The 24010-nt window shown below is 38.8% G+C and overlaps 2 protein-coding genes across 2 annotated transcripts in view; one reads left to right on the forward strand and one right to left on the reverse strand.

The window, feature by feature from the left end:
* The first annotated feature begins 388 nt into the window (after window positions 1-388).
* On the forward strand, window positions 389-23300 carry qrfprb (pyroglutamylated RFamide peptide receptor b). The gene is made up of 6 exons (XM_034107179.2): window positions 389-755; window positions 4861-5019; window positions 9760-9821; window positions 11159-11394; window positions 19402-19499; window positions 21041-23300. The coding sequence occupies exons 1-6, from the start codon at window positions 389-391 to the stop codon at window positions 21433-21435; spliced, it is 1317 nt and encodes a 438-aa protein (XP_033963070.1). The 3' UTR covers window positions 21436-23300.
* polr3a (polymerase (RNA) III (DNA directed) polypeptide A) overlaps window positions 23182-24010 on the reverse strand; it is a 44100-nt gene continuing 43271 nt past the window's right edge. Inside the window, 1 exon segment of the mRNA XM_034107177.2 lies at window positions 23182-23961. Within this exon segment, the coding sequence (XP_033963068.1) occupies window positions 23813-23961 (149 nt within the window). The 3' untranslated portion in view covers window positions 23182-23812.

A 24010-nucleotide genomic window follows, 5' to 3' on the forward strand; every position in this document is an offset into this window, starting at 1 on the left:
TTCCCGTTTACCATAAAAAGATTCAACGCTAAAAGTAATCATATCATTACCGACCATAAAGGATAATATATTCACACACACACACACACACACACACACACACACACACACACACACACACACACACACACACACACACACACACACACACACACACACACACACACACACACACACACACACACACACACACACACACACACACACACACACACACACACACACACACACACACCTCACAGAGCCACAGCAGCATGTGGAGCTACAGGATGAAGGAGGTAGCTTCCGGACGCATTTGTGGGTTAATGAAAAGCTTTCGGCTGTGCACCATCAGTGTTTTTTTTCCTGCCTTGAAGCAAGTTGTTCTCGGGGTTGATGAAGACTAAGAATGGCCGCATCTTCAACAGATTCCGGGCAGGGCTCCACCAAGATAACTCCAGAAGTGTTGCAGGAGATGCTCCAGCTGTACAACCTCAGTCGCCAGGAGTTTATCAACACTTACAACATCCAGCCGCTCGTCTACATCCCAGAGTTACCGTACAGCGCCAAGACCATCTTTGTGATCATGTACATGCTCATCTTCCTGCTGGCACTGGCTGGGAATAGTTTGGTGATCTACATAGTTTTGAAGAAGCGTGCGATCCAGACTGCCACGGATATTTTCATCTGTTCTCTGGCGGTCAGCGACCTGCTCATCACTTTCTTCTGCATCCCTTTCACTTTGCTGCAGAACATCTCCTCTGAATGGTTCGGAGGTAAGTTGGAAAACTTTCACACTTTTAAACACAATGATGATAATTAGAGTAGCCTAATTAAGACGCATCAGACCAATACGCGTATCCACTCTTGGAAATCAACTTTATTGAAAGTGGTCGAATGCACTATCAGGTTTTACAACTATGGTGCACCTGCGTCGCAAATTAGCTGGATTTGAATTGAAACCAAACACAGCAGCACGCGTGTCTGTACGACAAACAAACTGAGTAAATCGAGCTAATTGCTTTGGTCCGCACACAGGCTCAGATCCCTTGGAGGAATGGAGCTGGCCACAGCAGGAGATAATGGATTTAGATGACAAATTATGTGTCCTCAAGGATTAAAGAGAAATACATAAAAACAGACCATGCAAGTGACTATTTAGCCCAGGAACCGTGTAAGTGATGTGGAAGATATATTCAAACAGGTGGGAACTGAAGTAACTAATATATAAATACATTCACTCGCTTCCATTTTATGCTACTTTGTACTTCTACTCCACTACAATTCAGAGGTAAATCATGTAGCCTACTTTTACTCCACTACATTTATTTGTATACCTTTAGTTACTTTACAGCTTTGGATTCATAATGTGAAATACAATTAAAAAAATACTTTAGTTACACCTGGAGTAAACTTGTCCTACAGCATTGACCTAAAAATGTTTGATTCATAACACCTGGGGATTATCAGATTACAGATGTAATATATTTTCTCAATTGGATGTCATTACATTTTACAGTTGGCATTATGTGATACCAACAAGGACCCTTTATCGAAGTCTAGAGACATTGAGCGTATCATAGCAATAGTAGGCCAGCTCAAAGCATGTGCTCCCATTAAAATGCATTCACAATTAGTTGAAGGTGAATCACTGTAGACATAACATGTGGGTCTTACTACAGTGCACAGTTTCTCCTGGGTTTCTGCTCAGAGCTTCATTATCGAAGGCAAATATGTCAACCCAGTCTCACGGCATTTCGTGTTCACCAACACGATTTTTAATCTATTGATTCGTGTTCACCATCACGATTTGCCCCTTTTTTTCGTGTTGCACAGCACGATTTTAAAAGCAATGTATTTCTACTGGTAACGTGTTTCGTGCCTGCAGGCTGCAGCACGTCTTTTTCTCCGGTCGGGTCGTGGAAGACCGGAAGCTGTGTGGTTCATAAAAACATGTTCTTACTCAATATCAAGCCACAATTATTGCTTTTATTTTAGATCGTATAATTTCGGACTTTTGTTGCCGTCTGTGAGGAAAATAAATGGGGCTCAGAGCCTCAGGATACTGAAATCTGTATTTTTAAATATTGTTTTCCTTCTAATTTGTTATTCTTTTCAAAATAACACACTGTTATTTACTCACCAATAACACACAATTATCCTTGCTTTTATTTATTGGTTTAATTCCATAATCTCGGGCTTTTTTGGTGTCCGTCAGGAACTGAATTTCAAAATAAAAATAACCGGAAACAGACGTAGGCCTATAAGGGACATTTCGAGCATCATTGCGATTGTCAACATTTCTGAGTTTAGGATGGCCGAAGACACTACACTACCCATAATCCCCAGCTATCGTTTAGGACTACAGTTCCCGTAAGGTTATGCAGAGCGTCAAACAGCTGTGTGAAATGGAATGAAACCACGCCAGACTATCCAAAACTGGAATCGAACACCGCTCCAGAACTACACATGCTGGCTATTGTGTTTCGCAAAATGTTCTATGGGACGTCTCTACTGAACGTTTTCGTTTTTACCACAATTAGAAGTTGCCATTATTAAACACATTGGTGTTATCAAATGTAAAACATATAATTAATAAATGGGTGAAAATCACTTGTGTCCATAATGCGCAGCATTATATTAATGCCGTTTACCCACATGACAGCTCATTGCTACTTTGTAATTCTACTCCACTACAATTCAGAGGTTAACCTGGTATTTTTACTCCACTGCATTTATTTGAGTTACTTTGCAGATTCTGATTAATTATGTGAAATATAAAAAACCCTTAAATCAGACTTTAGTTACACCTGAGTAAAATTCAGGTAAGGTGATTGTCAAGTGCCAACAATCAGGAGAGATATTTGATAGTTGGTGCTTGAGAAGACTAAACATGTATCTGCAATTGACATGAATGGAAACAAGTAATAAAGTATATTCATTACTCGTTATTCTCTACTAATAGTTAATTAAAGACTGTATATTATGGCTATTTTGCACATCCCTTTCAAGATTCTCAAAGGTTTATTGACATATCATACACAACTACGGTGTAGTTATGCAATGAATGAAAAACTTGGGTCACAGGTTCCTCAACAGTGCATTACAAGACATCTATCAATATGTGTGTACCTCCACCATTAAACTGTCTTATTCTGCACATTTCTTATTCTATCTACATACATAAGAGTATAATTAATGTGTATAATATCAGTTAAAATAAGTGCTTCAACATAGTTAACATTGCAGGAAAGCAATATATTAGACGTTAATTACTTTGTCAGGCTTAATATTTAATATTTAATGTTTAAATAAAGGTTAATCCGTTTTTCTGTTTTGCACCTCTTCCTATTAATATCTGTGTACATCCTGCACTAAACTGTTTTATTGTAGAGATCACTTATAGTATCTTCTTGATTTTTTATATTCTATATTTCTATATTTATACTTTTCCCCTATGAAAGTATGTACTCTTAATATTTTTTTAATCAAATATAACACATAAAAACAATAATTCAATAACGTGCTTTAACCACTAGGAGGTGCACACAAGGTGCACACAGCCATAATAACTTTGTATTATTAGTGTGTATGTACAACATCTGAAGATGTATAGTTTTATGCATGCTTTCACATCATTTTACAGCATATTGCTATACTATTTCAGACTCAGTATTTACATTCTTACATTCAAAGAAAATCAGTAATATCTTTGAAAACTACAGTTCTTTTCTATCAGCTGTGCACCGTTATGGTGTAAATATAACCTATCTATGAATTAGATCAAATGTAAAAGTCAGCCGAATTAGTGTTGATACTGCAAGGAGACGTATTGTGAGAAGAGAAATTGAAGATGTTGTTTAATTGTTGATATATTTATGATCCACGTCAAGTATTCAGTTTCGGCGGGATTTCTTCCAGTTTTTCCAAAGGTCTTCTCATCAGGGCTCTCTAAATAAAGAACTACGGCAGATCTGTAATATGTAATGCAGCCGAACCGTGTATTACAATGCCGTTATGTGATGACTTTCAAAGAGAAAAGCAAGAGCACTCGGAATTAAGTATTATTTTATACTTTTAAAATGTTTTCCGGATTTAATATAATATAAACACCAAATCCCAGCATGCATTGCGGCTAACACATCCAATCAGCGAGTTTAAAACCATAGCTGAGGATCTTGGGTAATCGCTCGAAATGCCTACATCTGTTTCCGGTTATATTTATTTTGAAATTCAGTTCCTGACGGACGCCAAAAAAGCCCGAGATTATGGAATTAAACCAATAAATAAAAGCAAGGATAATTATTTGTTATTGGTGAGTAAATAACAGTGTGTTATTTTGAAAAGAATAACAAATTAGAAGGAAAAAAAGATTTAAAAAATACAGATTTCAGTATCCTGAGGCTCTGAGCCCCATTTATTTTCCTCACAGACGACAACAAAAGTCCGAAATTATACGATTTAAAATAAAAGCAATAACTGTGGCTTGATATTGAGTAAGAACATGTTTTTATGAACCACACAGCTTCCGGTCTTCCACGACCCGACTGGAGAAAAAGACGTGCTGCAGCCTGCAGGCACGAAACACGTTACCAGTAGAAATACATTGCTTTTAAAATCGTGCTGTGCAACACGAAAAAAAGGGGCAAATCGTGATGGTGAACACGAATCAATAGATTAAAAATCGTGTTGGTGAACACGAAATGCCGTGAGACTGGGTTGAATATGTGTGTTCAAGATACGATCGTTGTGTAATTTCATCGAGACCCAACAGGAAGATGAAAATATCGAGGGGGAGCTCGCCTCAAGTCTCTGATCAAACAACACCACACAATGTTTTTGGCTGCTTCACTGAACCTCATGTCTGTTTCTTTCTTGCAGGTGTTCTGGTTTGCAAGACAGTTCCCTTTGTACAGACTACAGCCATAGTGACAGGCATCCTCACTATGACTTGTATTGCCATTGAGAGATACCAGGGCATTGTCTTCCCGCTGAAAATGAGGAGACAGTACTCATCCAAAAGAGCATACAAGATGCTAGGTATTCCATGTGTGCACGGCTGCCGTAGTGTGCTTTATTGATTGGTTGTGTGTGTTCAGACAGTCTTTTCTGTCAGTAAGAAAAAAGCTGCCATTATTTCAAAGATAGTGTGTTAACCCAACATGCCCTAAGCTAAATTGGATGATCCAACTATCTGTCATGGGGTTTGAAATAGAGACGCTAAGACTTTATCCAAAAAAACAAGCAAGGAAAATGTATCCAAACAATACCCAGAACATCTCTCTAGTGCAGAAGGATTAACCTGTTCTAGATTTTATCCCGGGCAAGGAGGGGGCAGTGAAGCAGCAGACAAGAAATGACACAACAACAACAGAAAGTTTGGAAAGCGCTGCTGAAAATCCTTGATTACAACAGTAACATATCATTAAAAAAGGTTTTTTAAGGGCTTATATTTCAGATAAATTATTAATAAAACACTGAAAAGATGTCTACTCACACAGTTTTCTATTTGGAAACAAAGTAATGTGGAAGATTCTTTCAGACATAATTGGCAGCGTATCACATGCATGAAAGAGGAACTAAACTTATAGCAGCTGTGGCTAATGTTATGTGTTGCTCTCATTGAACCCGCAGAGGTGCCCAGTACGTCGACCGCGGGGGCAATGCTGGTAGATCGCGAGTCATTCATAAAAAAAAAATCCAGCTCCGTTAAAATAGACAAAACAGGGTTTGATCCCTCCTCCATTGGCCTCCCTGCAACTTAATTCAGCAGTTTACTTGATTGACAGAAAAAGCGACCAGAATGCGAAGCGATACAAAATCAGTCAAGTCCCGGTGTTGCAGTATAACTTGAGTCATGACAACTGGCGACATTCTATTATTTTCGTCATAGGAATCCGGGGCGTGTACATTGAGGACCCATTGTTGACTTACCACGTCGATCGCCTCGTTTGTCGTTTATGTTAATCTTTTGCTATATCTGCCTTCCTAAGATCACTTTGATGCACATTCAGTACTCGTATGTGAGGTTGTGGGTGAGAGGTGGATATCGTGACGCTTACAAGGAGGTATCGAACATTACAAAGTAGGTGACTGTGTGGATGCCTGTTCAACATATTGCAAACTTGAATAAATCATTTAAATTATATATTTGTGTCCGACTTTCATTTGTACATCATTCTTAATGTGATGTATAGTAGCTCTGATAGCTGTCCATACCTTCAGACAGCCTAAAAGTAAAACACAAGTCGTTTATTCACAGCCCGAACGCTCATCGAGATTACTCGTGAGTTGTGATCAGCTCCGATTAAATTGTGATATAAATGCTGTAGCTATTCTCCAGGGAGCACGTTTTTTTATGAAATACCTGTATCCCTCTCATCACAACAAGACAATTACAATGGTTACAAGTACAATCGTTCTTAATGTGATGTATAGTAGCTTTGATAGCTGTTCATACCTTCAGACAGCCTAAAAGTAAAACACAAGTTGTTTATTCACAGCCCGAAAGCAGCATCGAGATGACTGGATCATCTGCAGTGTTGGGCAAGTTACTTCCAAAATGTAATACAGTACATTACTTATTACTGTCTTTTTTAAGTAATAGGCTACGTTACATTACAATATTACTGTCTCTGAAATGTAATGACTTACACTACTTTTATATTAGCCTACTTTTGATCACAAATACATGGATCCTGAGATTGAAGCTCAAGCCGGTGACCAGTGAGATTGTTCTAACAATTTCCAATAAATGTTATTCTGAAACATAACTATCACTGTTGTCTTTCCTTCTATAAATGAAGCCAAAAATATGTCAAGCTGGCGCTTAGCCCTCCAAAAAGTGCATGGTTGCAACTTAGACAGTTACACATTTTATATCAGTGGGTCCTCATGGTGCAACACGGAAGGCAGACAGAATTGCTTAGACACAGGTGTCACATGAACTTTAAATGTTCTGGAAAGTTCCTTATACAGCTTTAGCCTTTTTTATCTCATGAAGTCCCTAAGTGACACACACTGAACAGTCTGGTGGGTTATGGTCCTTGTCATTTGCTTTTGTGTTCCCATAACAACATGTCCAAGATGTCCATGCGCCAGGCTAACACATGTGACAGAACTAGCTACATTTGGAAAGGTTCTTTGTTGCTAAAGTTAACATTCAAACCATTTAAGAATAAAAATGCTTACATGACATGTCATTTGTTAAACATTAAGCTGTCTTCGGCTCTTTTCTGATTCTGATTACATATAACCTGTTGTAGAAACATTTATTGATGAAATTGATATGAAACAAATGCCATAAATATTGCTGTGACACTGATGTCACATCGGGACATTAACCCTAAACATTCACAGTAAACCCGGAGTGACATATATGCACAATTACAAATATGATTATGATCTGCTCAGTTAATTTAGCTGATTCAATTATATTTAGTTAACATATTCTTTATTATTCAATTCAAAGTATGTTCAAACAAATGTAAACCAAAAAATCATCCTCATTAATGAAGTTATAAATAAGAGTTACTTTACCATTAAAGCCCAATGTGACATATATGTCACATTTCAGATATTTGACACTAGGGGGGGTTACTTGTCAGAAATGTGTTCTAGGTGGTCTATTTAGTCTAAATGACGTTCCCCTTAATTTCCCCAAAAGTAGAAATGGGTCCGGGTTCTTATGGGTTAAACGTATAGGATTAAAGGCATAATAGAACTACTGTATTATAATATGTATTTAACTTGTGCCCCGCTGGACTTACTTTTCTGTAGTTTACCACATGTGACATATCAGTATAGCCACGGAAGATATAGTTTGTGTGTTTCATTCCCATTCATCTAGGTTATTTTCATTTATGTAATTGTTTTTCCTGCACAGTGTAGAGTCTTGTTGTGATGAGAGGGATACAGGTATTTCATAAAAAAAACGTGCTCCCTGGAGAATAGCTACAGCATTTATATCACAATTTAATCGGAGCTGATCACAATTAGTCATGAGTGATCCAGTCAGGTCGATGAGCGTTCGGGCTGTGAATAAACAACTTGTGTTTGACTTTTAGGCTGTCTGAAGGTATGGACAGCTATCAGAGCTACTATACATCACATTAAGAATGATGTACAAATGAAAGTCGGACACAAATATATAATTTAAATGATTTATTCAAGTTTGTAATATTTTGAACAGGCATCCATACAGTCACCTACTTTGTAATGTTCGATACCTCCCTGTTAGCGTCACGATATCCACCTCTCACCCACAACCTCACATACGAGTACTGAATGTGCATCAAAGTGATCTTAGGAAGGCAGATATAGCAAATGATGAACGTAAACGACAAACGAGGCGATCGACATGGTAAGTCAACAATGGGTCCTCAATGTACACGCCCCGGATTCCTATGACGAAAATAATAGAATGTCGCCAGTTGTCATGACTCAAGTTATACTGCAACACCGGGAAAACTCTAATTAAGTTAAAGAGACAAACAAGAGACAAACAACAAAATGAGTGCGGGACCGAGCACAAAGCTAAAAATATACCACTTCCATGTTTGTGATGTCACATTCAAAGGTTATTTGCCTTATTTGTAAAGCAAGCGTCGCTCTGCCAAAGAAAGGTAACGTGGTTATCGGAGTGTTCACAAGGCATATGACAGCGACTTCCCTCCGAGTAGCGAGTTGAGAAAGACAAAGGTCTTGTATTATTGCTACAAAAACATTATCTCGCAGTCTTAGTGTCGCCAACTGGTTTCTAACATGCAAAAAGAAAAAGAAAAATGCGTCTCTCTCTCCCCCGTCTGTGTGCGAGGGGGGAGGGGCAGTTTACACACATTTGGTTGCTCCATGCAGCAACCATCTATGGCAGCAACACACGGCTGGGATGGCGGAGAGAAGCGCTCCAAGGTGTGGTTAAATGTTACCCGTCTTGAGGTGGACAATGCTCGTTGCCTTGAGTGTTTAGCATGTAAGGGCGGTAACACGAGCAATTTGTCTAAACATTTAGCAAAAGTGCTCCACATTCAGACGGAGAAATGCACCGGGTTCGACTGTCTTTCTAGTAGCCCTGTAGCCCCATCCACGAGTAACGTTTCCACGTAAGGTGTTATGTATGCTAGCAGCAACACACAGAGTTAACTCAATTATACAAACATGGGTTAATGTTTAGAGGTAACTGAGTTATTTATTTTGTTAAAGTTTCAGCTGTTCTGTTTACAGTTCTGTCATCAGTGTATTTAATACCATTTGTTAAAACATTGTTGTTTCTTTTGATGTGAAATATTATTTATTTAAATTAAATAAAAAGTTAATTTTGTTTACAATTTGTTTAGTTAATAATATATGTATTTTTGAATCAAGTAGGCCTATTCATCTTTATTGTCTTCATTGTTAGTTTCCACATGCCTAAAACAACCTCAAGCTAAATCTAAAAGTTGATGGCTAAATAAGAGTGTTTGAGAAATTGTGCAAGGCATACAGTAATAGTCGATTAATCGTTTCATTAATCGATAGATTAATCGATTATCAAATGAGTCGTTTGTTGCAGCCCTATTGTAGTTATCCCATGTATAAATAAAACGTGTTTTTCAGCAACCCTTGCAATTTGGGATTTTATTTTTGGTTGGTAGACCTCGGTGAGCTGGTCATTTCAAAAGTAGCTCACCAGCCAAAAATGTGTGGGCACCCCTGCCTCACAGTATCAACATGTTGAAATATTGGAAAAAAAATGTATATGTATATCTATTTCCAAATGTTTTATTTTTCTGTATCCCACAGGACTGGTTTGGCTCGCTTCAGTAATTGTGGGTTCACCAATGCTGTTTGTGCAACAGCTAGAGGTAAGTGGGTGGCACTCAAAGCAATCTATCAAATGTAACCAATTCCTTTGTATTTTAAAAGAAAAAATGGCAAAAAGAACAGCAATCATGATGACTGTCCTCTCCAGCGCCACAGATGCTTTGCTTCTGGGAAGCATTACTTATGCAGACCAAAAAACATAAAAAAAAGACACCAATTGATTGTGATTAACTTTTTAAGCTGAGCTGCAGTTTTTTACTCATTTAAAACACTAACTGCTCTAATCTTTCAGGCATAAAATGAATACCGTACATGAAAAGATGTATTAACATGCAGTGGGAGCTGTATCCGCCCGTGACCTGCACCCTTCACCGTTATTTAACTTTCGGGTGGAAGTTTAATTCGTAATTGTTAGTTTTGCCCAGTGAAACTTTGTTTATTGATTTATTCAGAATTTTAGCTTGGGCACTCCTTGGTACTAAAGTGATATCTGTCTGAATTATTTCCATGCATGTTCTCTTGTTTCTCGAGGTTAAAACAGTAGTAAAGGTCAGTACAGTGGGATGATCCTTATGTGGGTGTTTAGGATTGTTCTGCCAACTTCTTGCAGCTTCTCTGCAGAAGCATCATCTGGATTATTATCCGACTGGACATTACACGCAAATTGACTGCCAAAATAATATCAAACCGATTAAGAAAATATTAGAAACTCATAGTTGAGTAGCTACTAAATATTTCTTTTTATTATATGGTATGATTAATTTGACTAAACTAAAGTTGTGTACATCAGTCGTGTAATATCACAAGTTCTTATATGATAGTCTATAGGGATATTAAACAAGGACATGCTAGAATGGGGTCTTTCCATTTTTACTTTGATTTATCTTATTTTAAGTCAATAATGATACATATTATCTTATTCTCAAAAAGGATAGAGTAGGAATATTACGTTGATAATATAAAAGTTTCAAAATTTGAGAACTAGTGTTTTGATTTCTGCACTGGGTTTATGAGGTATTGTTCTTATTATATTATTCAGTGACAGGGGAAGAGCAACAAAGCTCTGCCCCTATTCTGTCAGTAGAAATAATACCTTAATACCTTAGGGAAGCCGATCAAAGTCCCTTCAATAAAAAGGTTTTCAGCTGCTCTGCTCAGGACAGCTGGAGGATAGCAGTGACTGCTGTCAGTAGAGAATTGGGCACTTCAAAATTGAAAAATGATGGTGTGAAAAACTGTAAGAAAATGAATATGTAAATACAAATGTAAAACAGCAATCTAAGAGTTACCACCTACATACCACCCTGTCAGTCAGATCAACTCTATCTGCCTCACTCATTCCTCCAGGACTAACAGCCTTTCTTACTCTGTCTCAAAGGTGAAGTACGACTTCCTGTATGATCACTACCACGTGTGCTGTCAGGAGAGTTGGCGCTCTCACACTCACAGGCAGGTGTACACCACCTTCATCATGGTAGCGCTGTTCCTGCTCCCGTTGGCGGCCATGCTTTTCCTCTACACGCGTATTGGCATCAAATTGTGGATCCGCAAGAGGGTCGGCGATTCCTCCGTCCTCAACACCATGAACCACAGGGAGATGGTTAAGATCACAAGGTGGGTGTTAAGTTAAAAACATTGTACTTTTGGTTATTCAAATGTCGGACTATTTTGAGTGTAAAAGAGCTCAGAGGAAATTATGGAATTATTATTTTAAGACTGTTGAATACTCAATTCAAAATGGTCAATTCGGACATTGTACAGTACTATGTATAACAGACCGTTGCTATGGATGCTCTGACCATAGACTCTGAAGGACCACGTCCAATCATATCGTACCATACCCCAAAAAGCAGTTTCAGGTTTTTTTTTTTCAAACCTGAACTTTAATACATGGAGAGCATGACTGTTTGGATTCATGAACCCTCTATGGTACGCACTATGATGCCATTTGGTGAAAAAAAATGTGGAGTGTTTTTTTGTCATAGACCAAATAAACATAATCTAAAGACATTTTAAATAAATAATTATTTGGGGGTACTTTTTGGGGTGCGTTGCCTTGAGGCAACACTGTACCATAATGGTAAGTTATGAAAAAAGAGAGTTATTGTTTCAAATTTGAACAACATTTATTTAAAAACACATGGAAAATACTAAATAGCCTCAACAGGTTAAATTGCATGCCAATTCAAATGTGAAAATCGTTATTTTTTATATTTTAACAAGATTACATGTCTGAATGTTGCCTGCAGGCCACATTGTACCATTGTGAAACAACCTTCAGGAATAAATACGCGAAGAGCCTAGGCATCTTTCATTAAACTTTTTTGAGCCATTTCACAAAATAGACTCACTGCTTGTGGAAGTTCATGAAGCAGTTATTGTCAGCAGTGAAGCACAGGTACGTGACACACTTTGATCACTGCACTTTCACCCTTACAGCCAGGGTATTTGCACCGGCCCTTTTTCTCCACCCACACAGGCCAATGGTCAGTGTGGTCTTGACGCACAGGTGTTGATGGCACTGATGAGGAAGAACCTCTGTGCTAGCCTTCTTCTCAGGCAGGTCTCTGTCAACATTATGAGATGGTCTCCCCCTCTTTTTCAAGACTTTCCTCTCGTTGCAAAGACAACTTGCAACTTCAGCTTTGAATTTCAGCAGGCTGTACATTTCTTTCTTGGGGATGCCGCAGTCCTTGCACTCCCTGTGGTACAAGAGCCACGCATTCACCAGAGTGAAATCCATCATGTGCAACACGATCTTGTGATACCACTTCCTTGACCTTTGTTCTGTAGAGAGCAATCAGCGAGTCTAGAAGATCCACTCCTCCCATACTTTTATTGTATGCATGCACGACACTTGGGCCGGTAACCTGCAATGTTTCTTTCTTTTTCTTATCCCACCTTTGCACAGAGATCGTTGGGTTGGCTTTAACATCAAATTTATCTTGGTTAAATTGTAGAGATCTACGATGAATGGTATGCTTTTGAACAGTTTATACCTAAACACACAATACCCCAATATCATGGTGAATCCATAATGGTACGGTGTTGCCTCCAAGCAACATTTGCATTTTAACAAGTTTCCATTATTAGCAAATTAAGTATATTAAACTATTACAAATTAAGATTTACTCACCTATTATTGTGAATAAAAACATTTCCAGACAAGAAATGCGCAGGAAATGACGTTTTTAGACACATTTCTTGGAGAGAAATGGCTGAGCTGATCCTTGTGGGAAAGGCGGCAAACAGGGTCTTCAAATTGGCCACCAGAGAGTCATGGGACAAATTCAAACACTACTATTGGTTCCTTATGGTCCTGCCTCTTTTTTAAAGAGGCAACATCATACCATAGAGAGGGTTAAAGGAAAAATTGCACCCAGTAAATGAAAGATTAACAGAATAAGAACAGCACTGAAAAAAGCAGAAGAGGAAGAAATTCCCATGGTTGAAGGCGTCAGGCATGAAGTAAAAGGTTAACTGATCTGTTGCCCTTTTTAAAAGGTTTTTTTATCCCTTTGCCCTCCTGACACTAAAGCTGTTTACCTCCAGCTACTAAAAATAAACCAACAGCTCCTGAACAGACAATGAGGGTGGTTCTCTATGGGGCCAGGCTGTCTGGCTTCCAATGTGAAACACAAATGACAGCGTGGAGCACAGCTGTCTCAGTCTTCACAGGCTGGGAATGTCTGTGACCCGGCAGGCTGTGAGATGTGATGGCAGCCAGAGGAGCATCTGGGCTCCGAGCATTAAAGGAGTCAAAATAATAGTTTCTTTAGTAAGTAGCCGTGTTAGAAGCAGGGTTATGTATAGTACGCCGGATATTATTTTGATATAGACACCCCAAAGGGTACATTGATGGCTATTCCCATGCTGTACCTGTAATATATCTTAGTATTTAAGTTTACAAGCATCTTTTTGTTCATTCAATTTGTTGCTGATATTTAACCATTTTAAACCACTCAAAAATTGGTTAAAATTGTCATAAATTCCTCCAAAAGATACAAAATAATACACTTAGACCTTGAGGAACACCGTAGAAAGTTCACGCTATGGTTTGGTTCATTTTTCAGCAATTAGAAGGAAAACAATTCTGCTCTGGAAAGTTTTAAGAAAGCTACTTATGTTCATTATTTATATATAATAATAATAATAACAATAATAATAATAATACATTACATTTATAAAGCGCTTTTCCTGGTGCTAAAAGTGCTTATATATATATGACAGCCATTTATCCTCTGTCCTAATGCAGTTTGAGGTTGTGAAATCGATGCTGTGATTTTCCCAGAGGTACCAACCCAGTCTCACAAAAAAACGTGTAATAACTACGTTGGTCCACAACGTAGGACGTAGTATTTCTACAAAAACGCCTCTGAAATTGTAGGATCCCTACGTTTTTTTTCACCATTCATTCCAATGGCTGGCGTCTATGTCACGTGATCTTCACATTTCTCCCTGCAGAAAAAGAAAACATGGCCGAACTTCGTTTTATTCTCGGTGTAAAAGGCCTATTTAAAGTTACTTTGGCCATTAAAATGCGTTTTGATGTAATTTGATGCGAGAAATATGAGTTGTTATTTCAGATTATGTGTACAGTGGATGTACATAATCTTTAGTTTGCTAGTTATTACGAAGATTACTTCAGGAAATGGTGTCTATACAACGTTTTCATTGTTACCAAGGTGGTTGCTAGGGACGCTGCTATCGATATTATTTCTGTTATGTTGTGTAACTGTTTAATGGTGTTATCTTTATTGCTACCCCATTCCCCGTCAAAGTATAGTGTTGTTCCACAGCGCAAACGTATTAGTTTAACAAAATCCGCATCTAAAATGGTGCAGAAACGTTATTTTCCCCTGTGCAATTCCAGTCTCACATCTCACATCACATCGTCATTAACAAATACCGGAAACAGACCGAAAACACTTTATTCCGAGTGTGCTTGCTTTTCTCTTTGAAAGTCATCACATAACGGCATTGTAATACACGGTTCGGCTGCATTAAATTTTACATATCTGCCGTAGTTCTGTATTTATAGAGCCCTGATGAGAAGACTTCTAGACAAACATGAGGAACTGCCGCCTACACTGGAAACGTGACGTGGATCATAAATATATCAGCCATTAAACAACATCTTACATTTCTTTTCACACAATACGTCTCCTTGCAGTATCAACACTAATTCGGCTGACTTTTATATTTGATCCAATTGGTAGATCGGCTGTATTTATACCATAAAGGTGCACAGCTGATATAAAGGGGCACCTAGTGGTTAAAGCATGTTATTGAATTTCATTATTTTTATTATTAGATATTAATAGAATCCCTATAAAGAATGTTCATTACTCGTTATTCTCTACTAATAGTTAATTAAAGACTGTATATAATGACTATTTTGCACATCCCTTTTAAGATTTCAAGATTTTCTAAGGTTTATTGACATATCATACACAAACGGTGTAGTTATGCAATGAATGTAAAACTTTGTGTATACCTCCAGCAATGTTAACTATGTTGAAGCACTTATTTTAACTGATATTATACATATGTATTATACTCTTATAAGATGTATGTAGATAGTATAAGAAATGTGCAGAATATGACAATTTAATGGTGGAGGTACACAAATATTGAAAGATGTCTTGTGATGCACTGTTGAGGAACCTGTGACCCAAGTTTTTCATCTCCGGACTTGTCAGGTATTGAACAATCAATAAATAAAGAACACAGAATTATTAAATATAAAACACAGAATTTGTGTGATTATACTAAATGATTTACAAATAAACACCACTGCATATTTACAACTATACACATGCTGATGTAACGCAAATGTTTCCAACTTGGGATCAATAAAGTACATCTTATCTTAAGATGATTGATGGCTACTGCCATATTTGCACAATGTGCCTCTGAACCTTGACAAGTGCATGTTTCAGGCTTATCAATGAACAACAGGAGGGGTCACAGACATAAGACCAGCTGTTAAATAAAGCTCTTCTGACCTTAGCTGTCGTGTGGGTATATATATTAATGCTGCCCATTATGGGCACAAGCAATTTTCACCCATTTATTAATTATATGTTTTAAATTTGAGTGTTTCCAATCCCCTAAACCTCCAGGGATGTACACAGTTTAATACTGGCAACTTCTTATTATGGGAAATATGAAAACGTCTTTTAAAACTACAATTCCCAGTAGAGACGTGCCATAGATAGAGAACATGTTGCGAAACACAATAGCCAGCATGTGTAGTTCTGGGGACAGGGTGGGGGAGGGGGGGGACGCGGTGGACCCGTTCAAATCCAGTTTTGGACAGTCTGCCGTGGTTCCATCCCTGTTCGACGCTCTGCACACTCTCCAATCACAGAGCTTGAGGACTATCACGGGGTTTGTCAAGCGAAGCGGAGACAATACTTACTTCCGGGTGTAATATTCTGTAAAGCAAATGAGCTGCTCAGACCCTCGGTCCTGACGGACTCCAACTTGTGTTTATTAATCAAACAAATAAATAAACACAAGGATAATTATGTGTTATTGTTGAGTAAATTGAGAATTGCACAGGGGAAATAACGTATCTATTGTGGTGATTGACATTATTCACCCACGGATCTATGGGTTAGGGCAGGGGTCGGCAACCCGCGGCCCACGGGCCGCATGCGGCCCTTTAAGCCCTCTGCTCTGGCTCCCTTGAGCTTAGACACAAATAAGAAGGAAATAAAATAAAAGTATTTGTAGGACTATTTATATTTTGTTGCATGGTTGAAAATGTTTCGTATGTTGTATTTTGAGGTGATACTGTGACACATAAATAAAAAACAAAACGGTTTTAATTAGGTCAACTAAAATAATGCGTCACATCCTGCTCCGGTCCCGCGCGAGCGCCTTTTCTTGGAGGAATAACCTGACCCCCGGCTCGATGAGCGAGCTATGGACAAATCAGAGAAATGTACCGGAGTAACACAGGATTTAATTCTGCGTGGACAGAGTTGTATGCTTTCACAGCAAACAATGCTGGTTTACCGGGATGTTTGATATGTAGAGAGAAGTTGTCAACGGTGGTGCAGCCTTTACGAGGGAGAGGAAGACAGCTGACGATCTTCAGTCATAATTCAATGGGGTATGTAATTTATTTCAGAAAACACTTTTTGCTATATTCCATGGAATGCTCTTAACGTCCCGATAGCAATGAATATATTAAATGCTTTGACAATAAATACATACAAAAATGAATCTCTGGAAGCCGTAGCGCTGTAAAAAGCACGACCAATCATCTGAGCCGGCCCGGCTAAAATAACTGGATGGCCTACCTACCTGTCAGCCTTCCATCTGGGCACAAATTTATATCGTGCCCTCATTGGTCATGTGCGCGTTCGTGTGTGTTGGAGGAGGGACTCTGTAAGAAAGTCTGAAGGAAGAGGCATATTTTTTCCGGTTGTGTACTTTCAAATTCTAGCGCACTCGAGCTGGTTTCTCCATTCTTATCTTTAACTCTTTTTAGGGTGCAGATATATGTTTTATTTATTTCAAAGTGGGCCCATTTAATAATACTTTTTTCCCCTTCAAATGTGCAGAGGACTCCCCAAGTGCTGTGTTTAATTTATTTTAAAGTAGGCCTGTGTATTATTTTTAATTCTCCTTATAAAAGTTCTTTGTTTCTTATTAGAGGTTAACAGTTTTCTATCATGTAATAAATAGCCTAATAAATGCAAAAAAACCTGTAGTTTTTGTCAGATATAAGAATAAAAAACTATGAAATATGTTTTGCGGCTCCAGACAAAACATTTTTTGGGAAAAAGGAGCGAAATGGCTCTTTTGGTCAAAAAGGTTGCAGACCCCTGGGTTAGGGTATTGTTCTGCACGGACATTTTAGTGAGCCGGACTTCCTGTCTCCGCCGGTCTTCGCTTCCCGGGCATGAAGCTGTTTACATGTGTTTTGACCTTTTGAGATGCTAAATAAAAGTCTAGCCTCCGACTCCCATCTCTCGGCACCACACTATGCCACAATTTTAGATGCGGATTTTGTTAAACTAATACGTTTGCGCTGTGGACCAACACTATACATTGACGGGGAAGGGGGTAGCAATAAAGATAACACCATTAAACAGTTACACAACATAACAGAAATAATATTGACAGCAGCGTCCCTAGCAACCACCTTGGTAACAATGAAAACGTTGTATAGACACAATTTCTTGAAGTAATCTTCGTAATAACTAGCAAACTAAAGATCATGTACATCCACTGCACACATAATCTGAAATAACAACTCATATTTCTCGCATCAAATGACATCAAAACGCATTTTAATGGCCAAACTAACCTTAAAATAGGCATTTTCCACCGAGAATAAAACGAATGTCGGCCATGTTTTTTTTTTCTGCAGGGAGAAATGTGAAGATCACGTGACATAGACGCCAGCCATTGGAATGAATGGTGAAAAAAAACGTAGGGATCCTACAATTTCAGAGGCGTTTTTGTAGAAATACTACGTCCTACGTTGTGGACCAACGTAGTTATTACACGTTTTTTTATGAGACTGGGTTGGAGGTACACACAGGTGATTCAATAGATTAAGGTCAAAAAAGATCATTAGCCTTAAAAGCGGAGAATGCTACAAAGAGTATCTGTCTGTGGCTCTGGTAAAGACAGTTTATTGAATGGGCATGCCTGGGGTTCTTTTGGATGTTAAGGAAAATATATATGTTGTGGGTTTTTTACCAACTAATGTTTACATCCAGTAGTAAATCAAGAAGGAGCTAAATTGTCAAGGTGGATCGATTGGAGTTTAAATTGTTACCAAAAGTCCTTCTAACTTGTCAGTCTACAGAAACTTGAAGTAGGGAAAGATTGTGATGATGCTGAATAAATGATGGTTATGTTTAGGGAAGAAGAAGAAAGTCAAACACGGACACTCTGTACATCCATTGCTACTTTATAATGTTCTACTAAGTGTAAGTGTAGAGTGAACATCTTTAGTTTTAGACTGTTGGAACCAATTTTAATGATGGGAATGTTCTGGATAGACAAACAGGGATTTAAAATGTCACATGTTAGCACGTTAATGTCAACAGGTAAAGGGCAACACACACATACACAGCATCTTGCCATTAAAGCACATTACCTATTAAGAAAAGCTGTGGTTGTATCTTGATGTATTCCCTATACTGCTAATGCCAGATACTTAATTAAATGCTACAACTCAAAACAGCAAATGTGGTTTGTAATTAAAGTCCACTTTTAACTCAAAACGTGTTTTGCTTCTTTGCTGGAAGTTTAACAATTGAAAGTTATGTATGTTCACGTTACATTTCTGCTTTTTTTACTTTGAAGACTCAACATGATGTGGACAATTGGAACCTCAGAGGCATAAACATCGGATATGGACTTTCCAATGTTGTAGAACATTATCTGAAATGAAAAATGAAAAAGAAATTGCATATATGAATGGGTGTCATTTAGAGATTGCTGCGGGTTATTCAGGTGCCAGGGTCCTTACATTTTACATGCTGATCAGTGGCGCATTTTAACGGAAGAGTGCTGTTATAGGTGTAAGTCATTTTACTTCAATTATTTCTTGCTGTAACAAGTCAACATGTCTGCTGTGATTTTCTGCAGGAAAAAGAAACGAGCGGTCAAAATGATGATCACCATCGTCCTGCTTTTCACCATTTGCTGGGCCCCATTCCACACGGTCCACATGTTGTTTGAATACAGTGAGTAGGACGTTTCAATGTGAAAAGGAAATAGGAACAACAATTGCTTAACGGTCACCTATTATGCAAAATACACTTCTTCATGTCTCTTCTACATCAACATGTGTCCCCTCTGTGCAAAGAGATTCTGAACGTTTCAGGAAAAAAGATTCGCTCACTTTTTGTCCTGATCCATTTATATAAAAACCTGTCTGAAAATGAGCTGATCAGATTTTGGCCACTTTATGATGTCATAATGATGTTTTGGCTTGTGTAACCATTCAGCAACCAAGGTAACCGCCTTATCACCTGAATCTCCTCCTAGAGCACCATTGTGTTCTTTTTAACCAAATATCTCTCATGCCCCTTTCACACCAGCGCCTTTTCAGCTCCGGCTCTGAGCTAGAGCCTGAAAAGCGCTGGGTTTTCCAGTTCACACCGGAGCTGCGCCGGCTCTTAGCTCCGGAATCCGCTTCATTTCCAGCTCCAAAAAATTGTCGGTCCAGAGGCAAGAGCTTTGGAGCTAAGAGGTGACGTCGCTTACGTTTCTCTTACGTCGAGGCGTGCAGGAAACTAAACCCACCTCCCATGGGTCGACTGTTATGCCTGCCTACAAGCAGTAGTGCCTATAAACACACTTTATAAAGTCAGGCAACACTAACCAGGCTTCGTGTGATTCTGTTTATTTGTGCCTTACTTTGACCATCCGTTCGCTGTTATCGATCATTGTGGAGAGAGGCAGACGTGTTGTTTTGTATTATTGCAGCTATCGGATGCAAGTAGTCAGTTTAGCTTCGGTTGCTATGCTAACATCTCCCGTTTTATACCAGAGAAACTTTCATAACAGCGTTGTGATACCAAACAGTGTCAATTCAGACTGACACACATTCACTTAGGCTAAGGGGAACTGGGGATATGCATCAGCTGCTTGTGTGAGTCGGACAGTGAATACTTTAGAGCGGCCGCTGCAGTGTGAGCTAACCGGGAGCTAACGGGAGAATAAACTCCTGTGGAAGAGCAGCACTGCAGCGGTCGGTAAATGCTGCAGAAACACATTAATAAACAATGAACCACGGCACTCTGGAGCAAAGTATAAGGTTGGAGAAGTCGTTATTCAATTTATTCTGGCTTCGTGTGATTAAAAGCAACACGATCATCGACCCGACGCAGTTGTTGTTGTGAGCTGCCGTTGGGGGGCAAATCAGCGATGTAAACGGTGACGTCATGACGCAGCAAGGGCAGCTCTGGGGCGCCAGTGGGCGGTGTGCACAGAGCGGGAGCTGAAAAGGGAAACTGGAGCTGAACCAGAAAAGCTCCCGCTCGGAGCTAGAAACTGAAAAGCGCTGGTGTGAAAGCCGCATCAGAGGTCTCAGGTATATACAAACATGTCTCTGAAGTGTTTGGCTCCAAATACCAAACACTTCAGAGACATGTTTGTATATACCTGAGACCTATAATATATTGATGACAAACAGTATAATAGGGGACCTTTAAATGCAAATCCTATCTGTCTGTGAAGCTTTACAGTTTGTGTTCAACCATGTCTGTGTTTCATTCACCAGATGACTTGGAGAACAAATATGATGGAGTTACAGTCAGTATGATACTCGCCATCGTTCAGGCCATGGGGTTCTTCAACAGCTTCAACAACCCCATCGTGTACGCCTTCATGAACGAGAACTTCAAGAAGAGCTGCGTCTCCACCCTGTCCCACTGCATCAGGAAGCCTGACCAGCAGATCGCAGCGGTGGCGCCCAAACTGACCGTGCAGTTCATCAAACCTCAGAGCAGAGAAGCCTTCCTGAGGACAGATGAAGGCGAGGGCTCCAAGCAGAACTTGGCAGCGAAAGGACCTTCAAGTTCTTCTCTTCGAGAGAGCTTGATGGAAATAATCGGGGAAAAGATCTCTACCATCCAAACAGATCTCCCGGCAAATGGCTCCTCTGAAGTCAAATGAGAACTGGCTCAAAGTTCTGGTGAGCGACCGTTGAACACCAACCATCCTGTTGGCTGTAAATCAACCAGCTGGGGATGAGTCAGATGTGGTTTCATGCCTCACAGTTGTGGTTCGAAGACCCAAACAAGTCCAATAGCTTGGGAAAGGTGCAAGAGGCAATAGAATATTCTTTTTGTTGTGGTGGAGAAAAAGCAGGAAGGAATACTAATGACAGCATTTTTGCGATAAAGAGGACTGTCCTTGGAGCCATCCGTACCAGCGGTCGACAATGAAATTGTCTTTTTTTTTCTAAATGGAGATAAATGTTTAATGTCTGCAAGAAATTCATCCCCTCTTAGTGGGAACGTATTCAGTGATATGTTGGAGGGAACCACAATGTTATCCCATGTTATGGTACACAGGGAACTGTGTGAGAAAACGGCAAATAAAGCACACTCACTGAGCCATATGCCTTTTAGCCGTGCAGGATGATCAGAGACACTGCTCTCACTTATCTTTCAGTTGAACAATTTATAATTTAATGTAATGTAATGTTCTCCTATATGAGCAGTTGGGGTCAATAGACTGCCCTGAATACACAGCCCTTGTACAGTTCTCTTTAAAATGTGCCCCTTAATCACCATTAAGGATTTAGTCAGCCATAACGTTTTATAGTTAACTGGAGAATAAAACAGATGTATTTATATGTGGATTGAAATTGTGCAACCTTATATGACACGTATTTAATTTGATCAGAATCTCCTATCAGTTTATACAATCTTTTTGAACACATTCAAACACAAAGCATAAATAATATGCCCTGAAAGGATTGTGGCATTACACACACAAGGGACACAATTCGTTTTTATGTTGTTTGCTCAATGGTGCTGTGGAATACTTTTGTATTGTTGATATATAAATGTAACTTAAGTGAATGTTATCACTTTGGTGTGTCTTCAAAGTTAGCTACACGTCCTGTGATGATTTGTTTGGTAACAACAGCTTGGCTTTTAGCTTCTATACAGGGCTCTATGCAGATCGTCTTATTAAAGCTGTCGCTTTGTTTTTAAATGCAGATCGCTAGACTAGAATGCTAGTAGCTTTAGTTATTGGCTTGTGTCACACAAGTCCTTGAACAACTGTGTCAGTGGCATTTTATACCGTGTGCTCCGTCTCTTATGCAAGAAACTAATTTATTAGATGACTTATTCTAACTTGTTTCTTTCTTTGCGGCATAAATAAAAAAGGGGTATTTTAATATTATATTTATTTTAAATAAAGGACTATGAACATGACTTGAGTAGGGAGGGGGTGAACCCTAATGTTTCACTGTTTAATAAACCAAGGCATTCCCTGGGGCAATTAGTATTTTGAATTGTATTTGTGACATTTCAACATACTACAAGACAATATTTTTGCTGATATTTTGAAATAGTATACCATTACTTTTCCCCCCGATATACTAGGCTAGATTTCCCTGAAATGTTCAGCATACTGTAACATGATTTTTTTTTTTACACATACTATAAACTTTTTTCCGAAATACTATACTTTTACTACTATATATTTCAGACATACAAATAAATAAATCTTGTTTTATATTTGAAACTTTGTAAACAAACATTGACTAAATGTCCGGTACTGATCTGACCTCACCGAACCTTACAGGGTTACAACAGTGTCTTGAAACGTTATGTTACCAGCTTCCGAAATGGATTGAAACAACTATTCCTGATCACTTGATCCACAAATAAAAATACTTTCCCATGATTCTGTTTATTTTATTGGATTATATACATTTAATTACTTGGATTCACACAGGATGAAACATGTATACTCCAATGAACTGCTGCCTATCGAATATTCTGTGAAAAATATTAGTTTTTTAGAAAAGGAAACCTGTAAGGTTATATCTCTGAAAACAAGCATTTTATTATACAATGCCAACATAAATGCCAAACCAGAAGAGACCAAATCTTCTTTATGATTAAGAGGTACACTTTGTCTGCTGCACACTTGTTCAGAGGCATTACATTGAAAGATCATGTGATTTTCATAACATCTTAAACACAGGAAACACACAAGTAAAGAAAGCCAAAAAGTTACATCAAATCCACAGTTAACTGAAAGAAGCAATTTCACTAACTCTTACATGCTTACACATGTGTTGTGTAAATGCAATGCTGACTCCTCACAGTCTGTGGCAACCTAGACAATATCCTTCCCCTCAAAAGAGACTTCATAATCATATTTTCTGAAGATCTCCACAGAGGAAATGTCAAATTCTTTGCCAGGCACTTCTGTATTTGCTGAAGATAATCTCAAGATGTCTTTAGACAGCAGGAGGGGGGGGGGGACAAACAACTTCAAAACATCTTTGCTGCTTCTTCCCACACTGCTATGTGATCAGCGGTATATGGAAGTCTGCATTGTCAAAGAGGAGAGGCCTTTTGACTGGAGAGGGATCCTTCTCAGCCTTGTGGAGCAGTTTGAACAGTCCTGTTCCGATGTTCATTGGGATCCCCATGATGATACACTCAGACACACCTGAAACAAGAACACAGGAAATATCAAGACCCACTACAACAAAGAGTGA

This window comes from Pseudochaenichthys georgianus, chromosome 19 (genome assembly GCF_902827115.2).
Source record: "Pseudochaenichthys georgianus chromosome 19, fPseGeo1.2, whole genome shotgun sequence".
Lineage (NCBI taxonomy): Eukaryota > Metazoa > Chordata > Actinopteri > Perciformes > Channichthyidae > Pseudochaenichthys > Pseudochaenichthys georgianus.

Excerpts from the sequence above, each read along its gene's own strand:
- qrfprb (XM_034107179.2), top strand. The coding sequence starts at position 389 with ATGGCCGCATCTTCAACAGATTCCGGGCAGGGCTCCACCAAGATAACT. Across the intron at positions 11,395-19,401 it reads GAGATGGTTAAGATCACAAG|GAAAAAGAAACGAGCGGTCA; the intron begins GTGGGTGTTAAG and ends GATTTTCTGCAG. Across the intron at positions 19,500-21,040 it reads CCACATGTTGTTTGAATACA|ATGACTTGGAGAACAAATAT; the intron begins GTGAGTAGGACG and ends TTCATTCACCAG.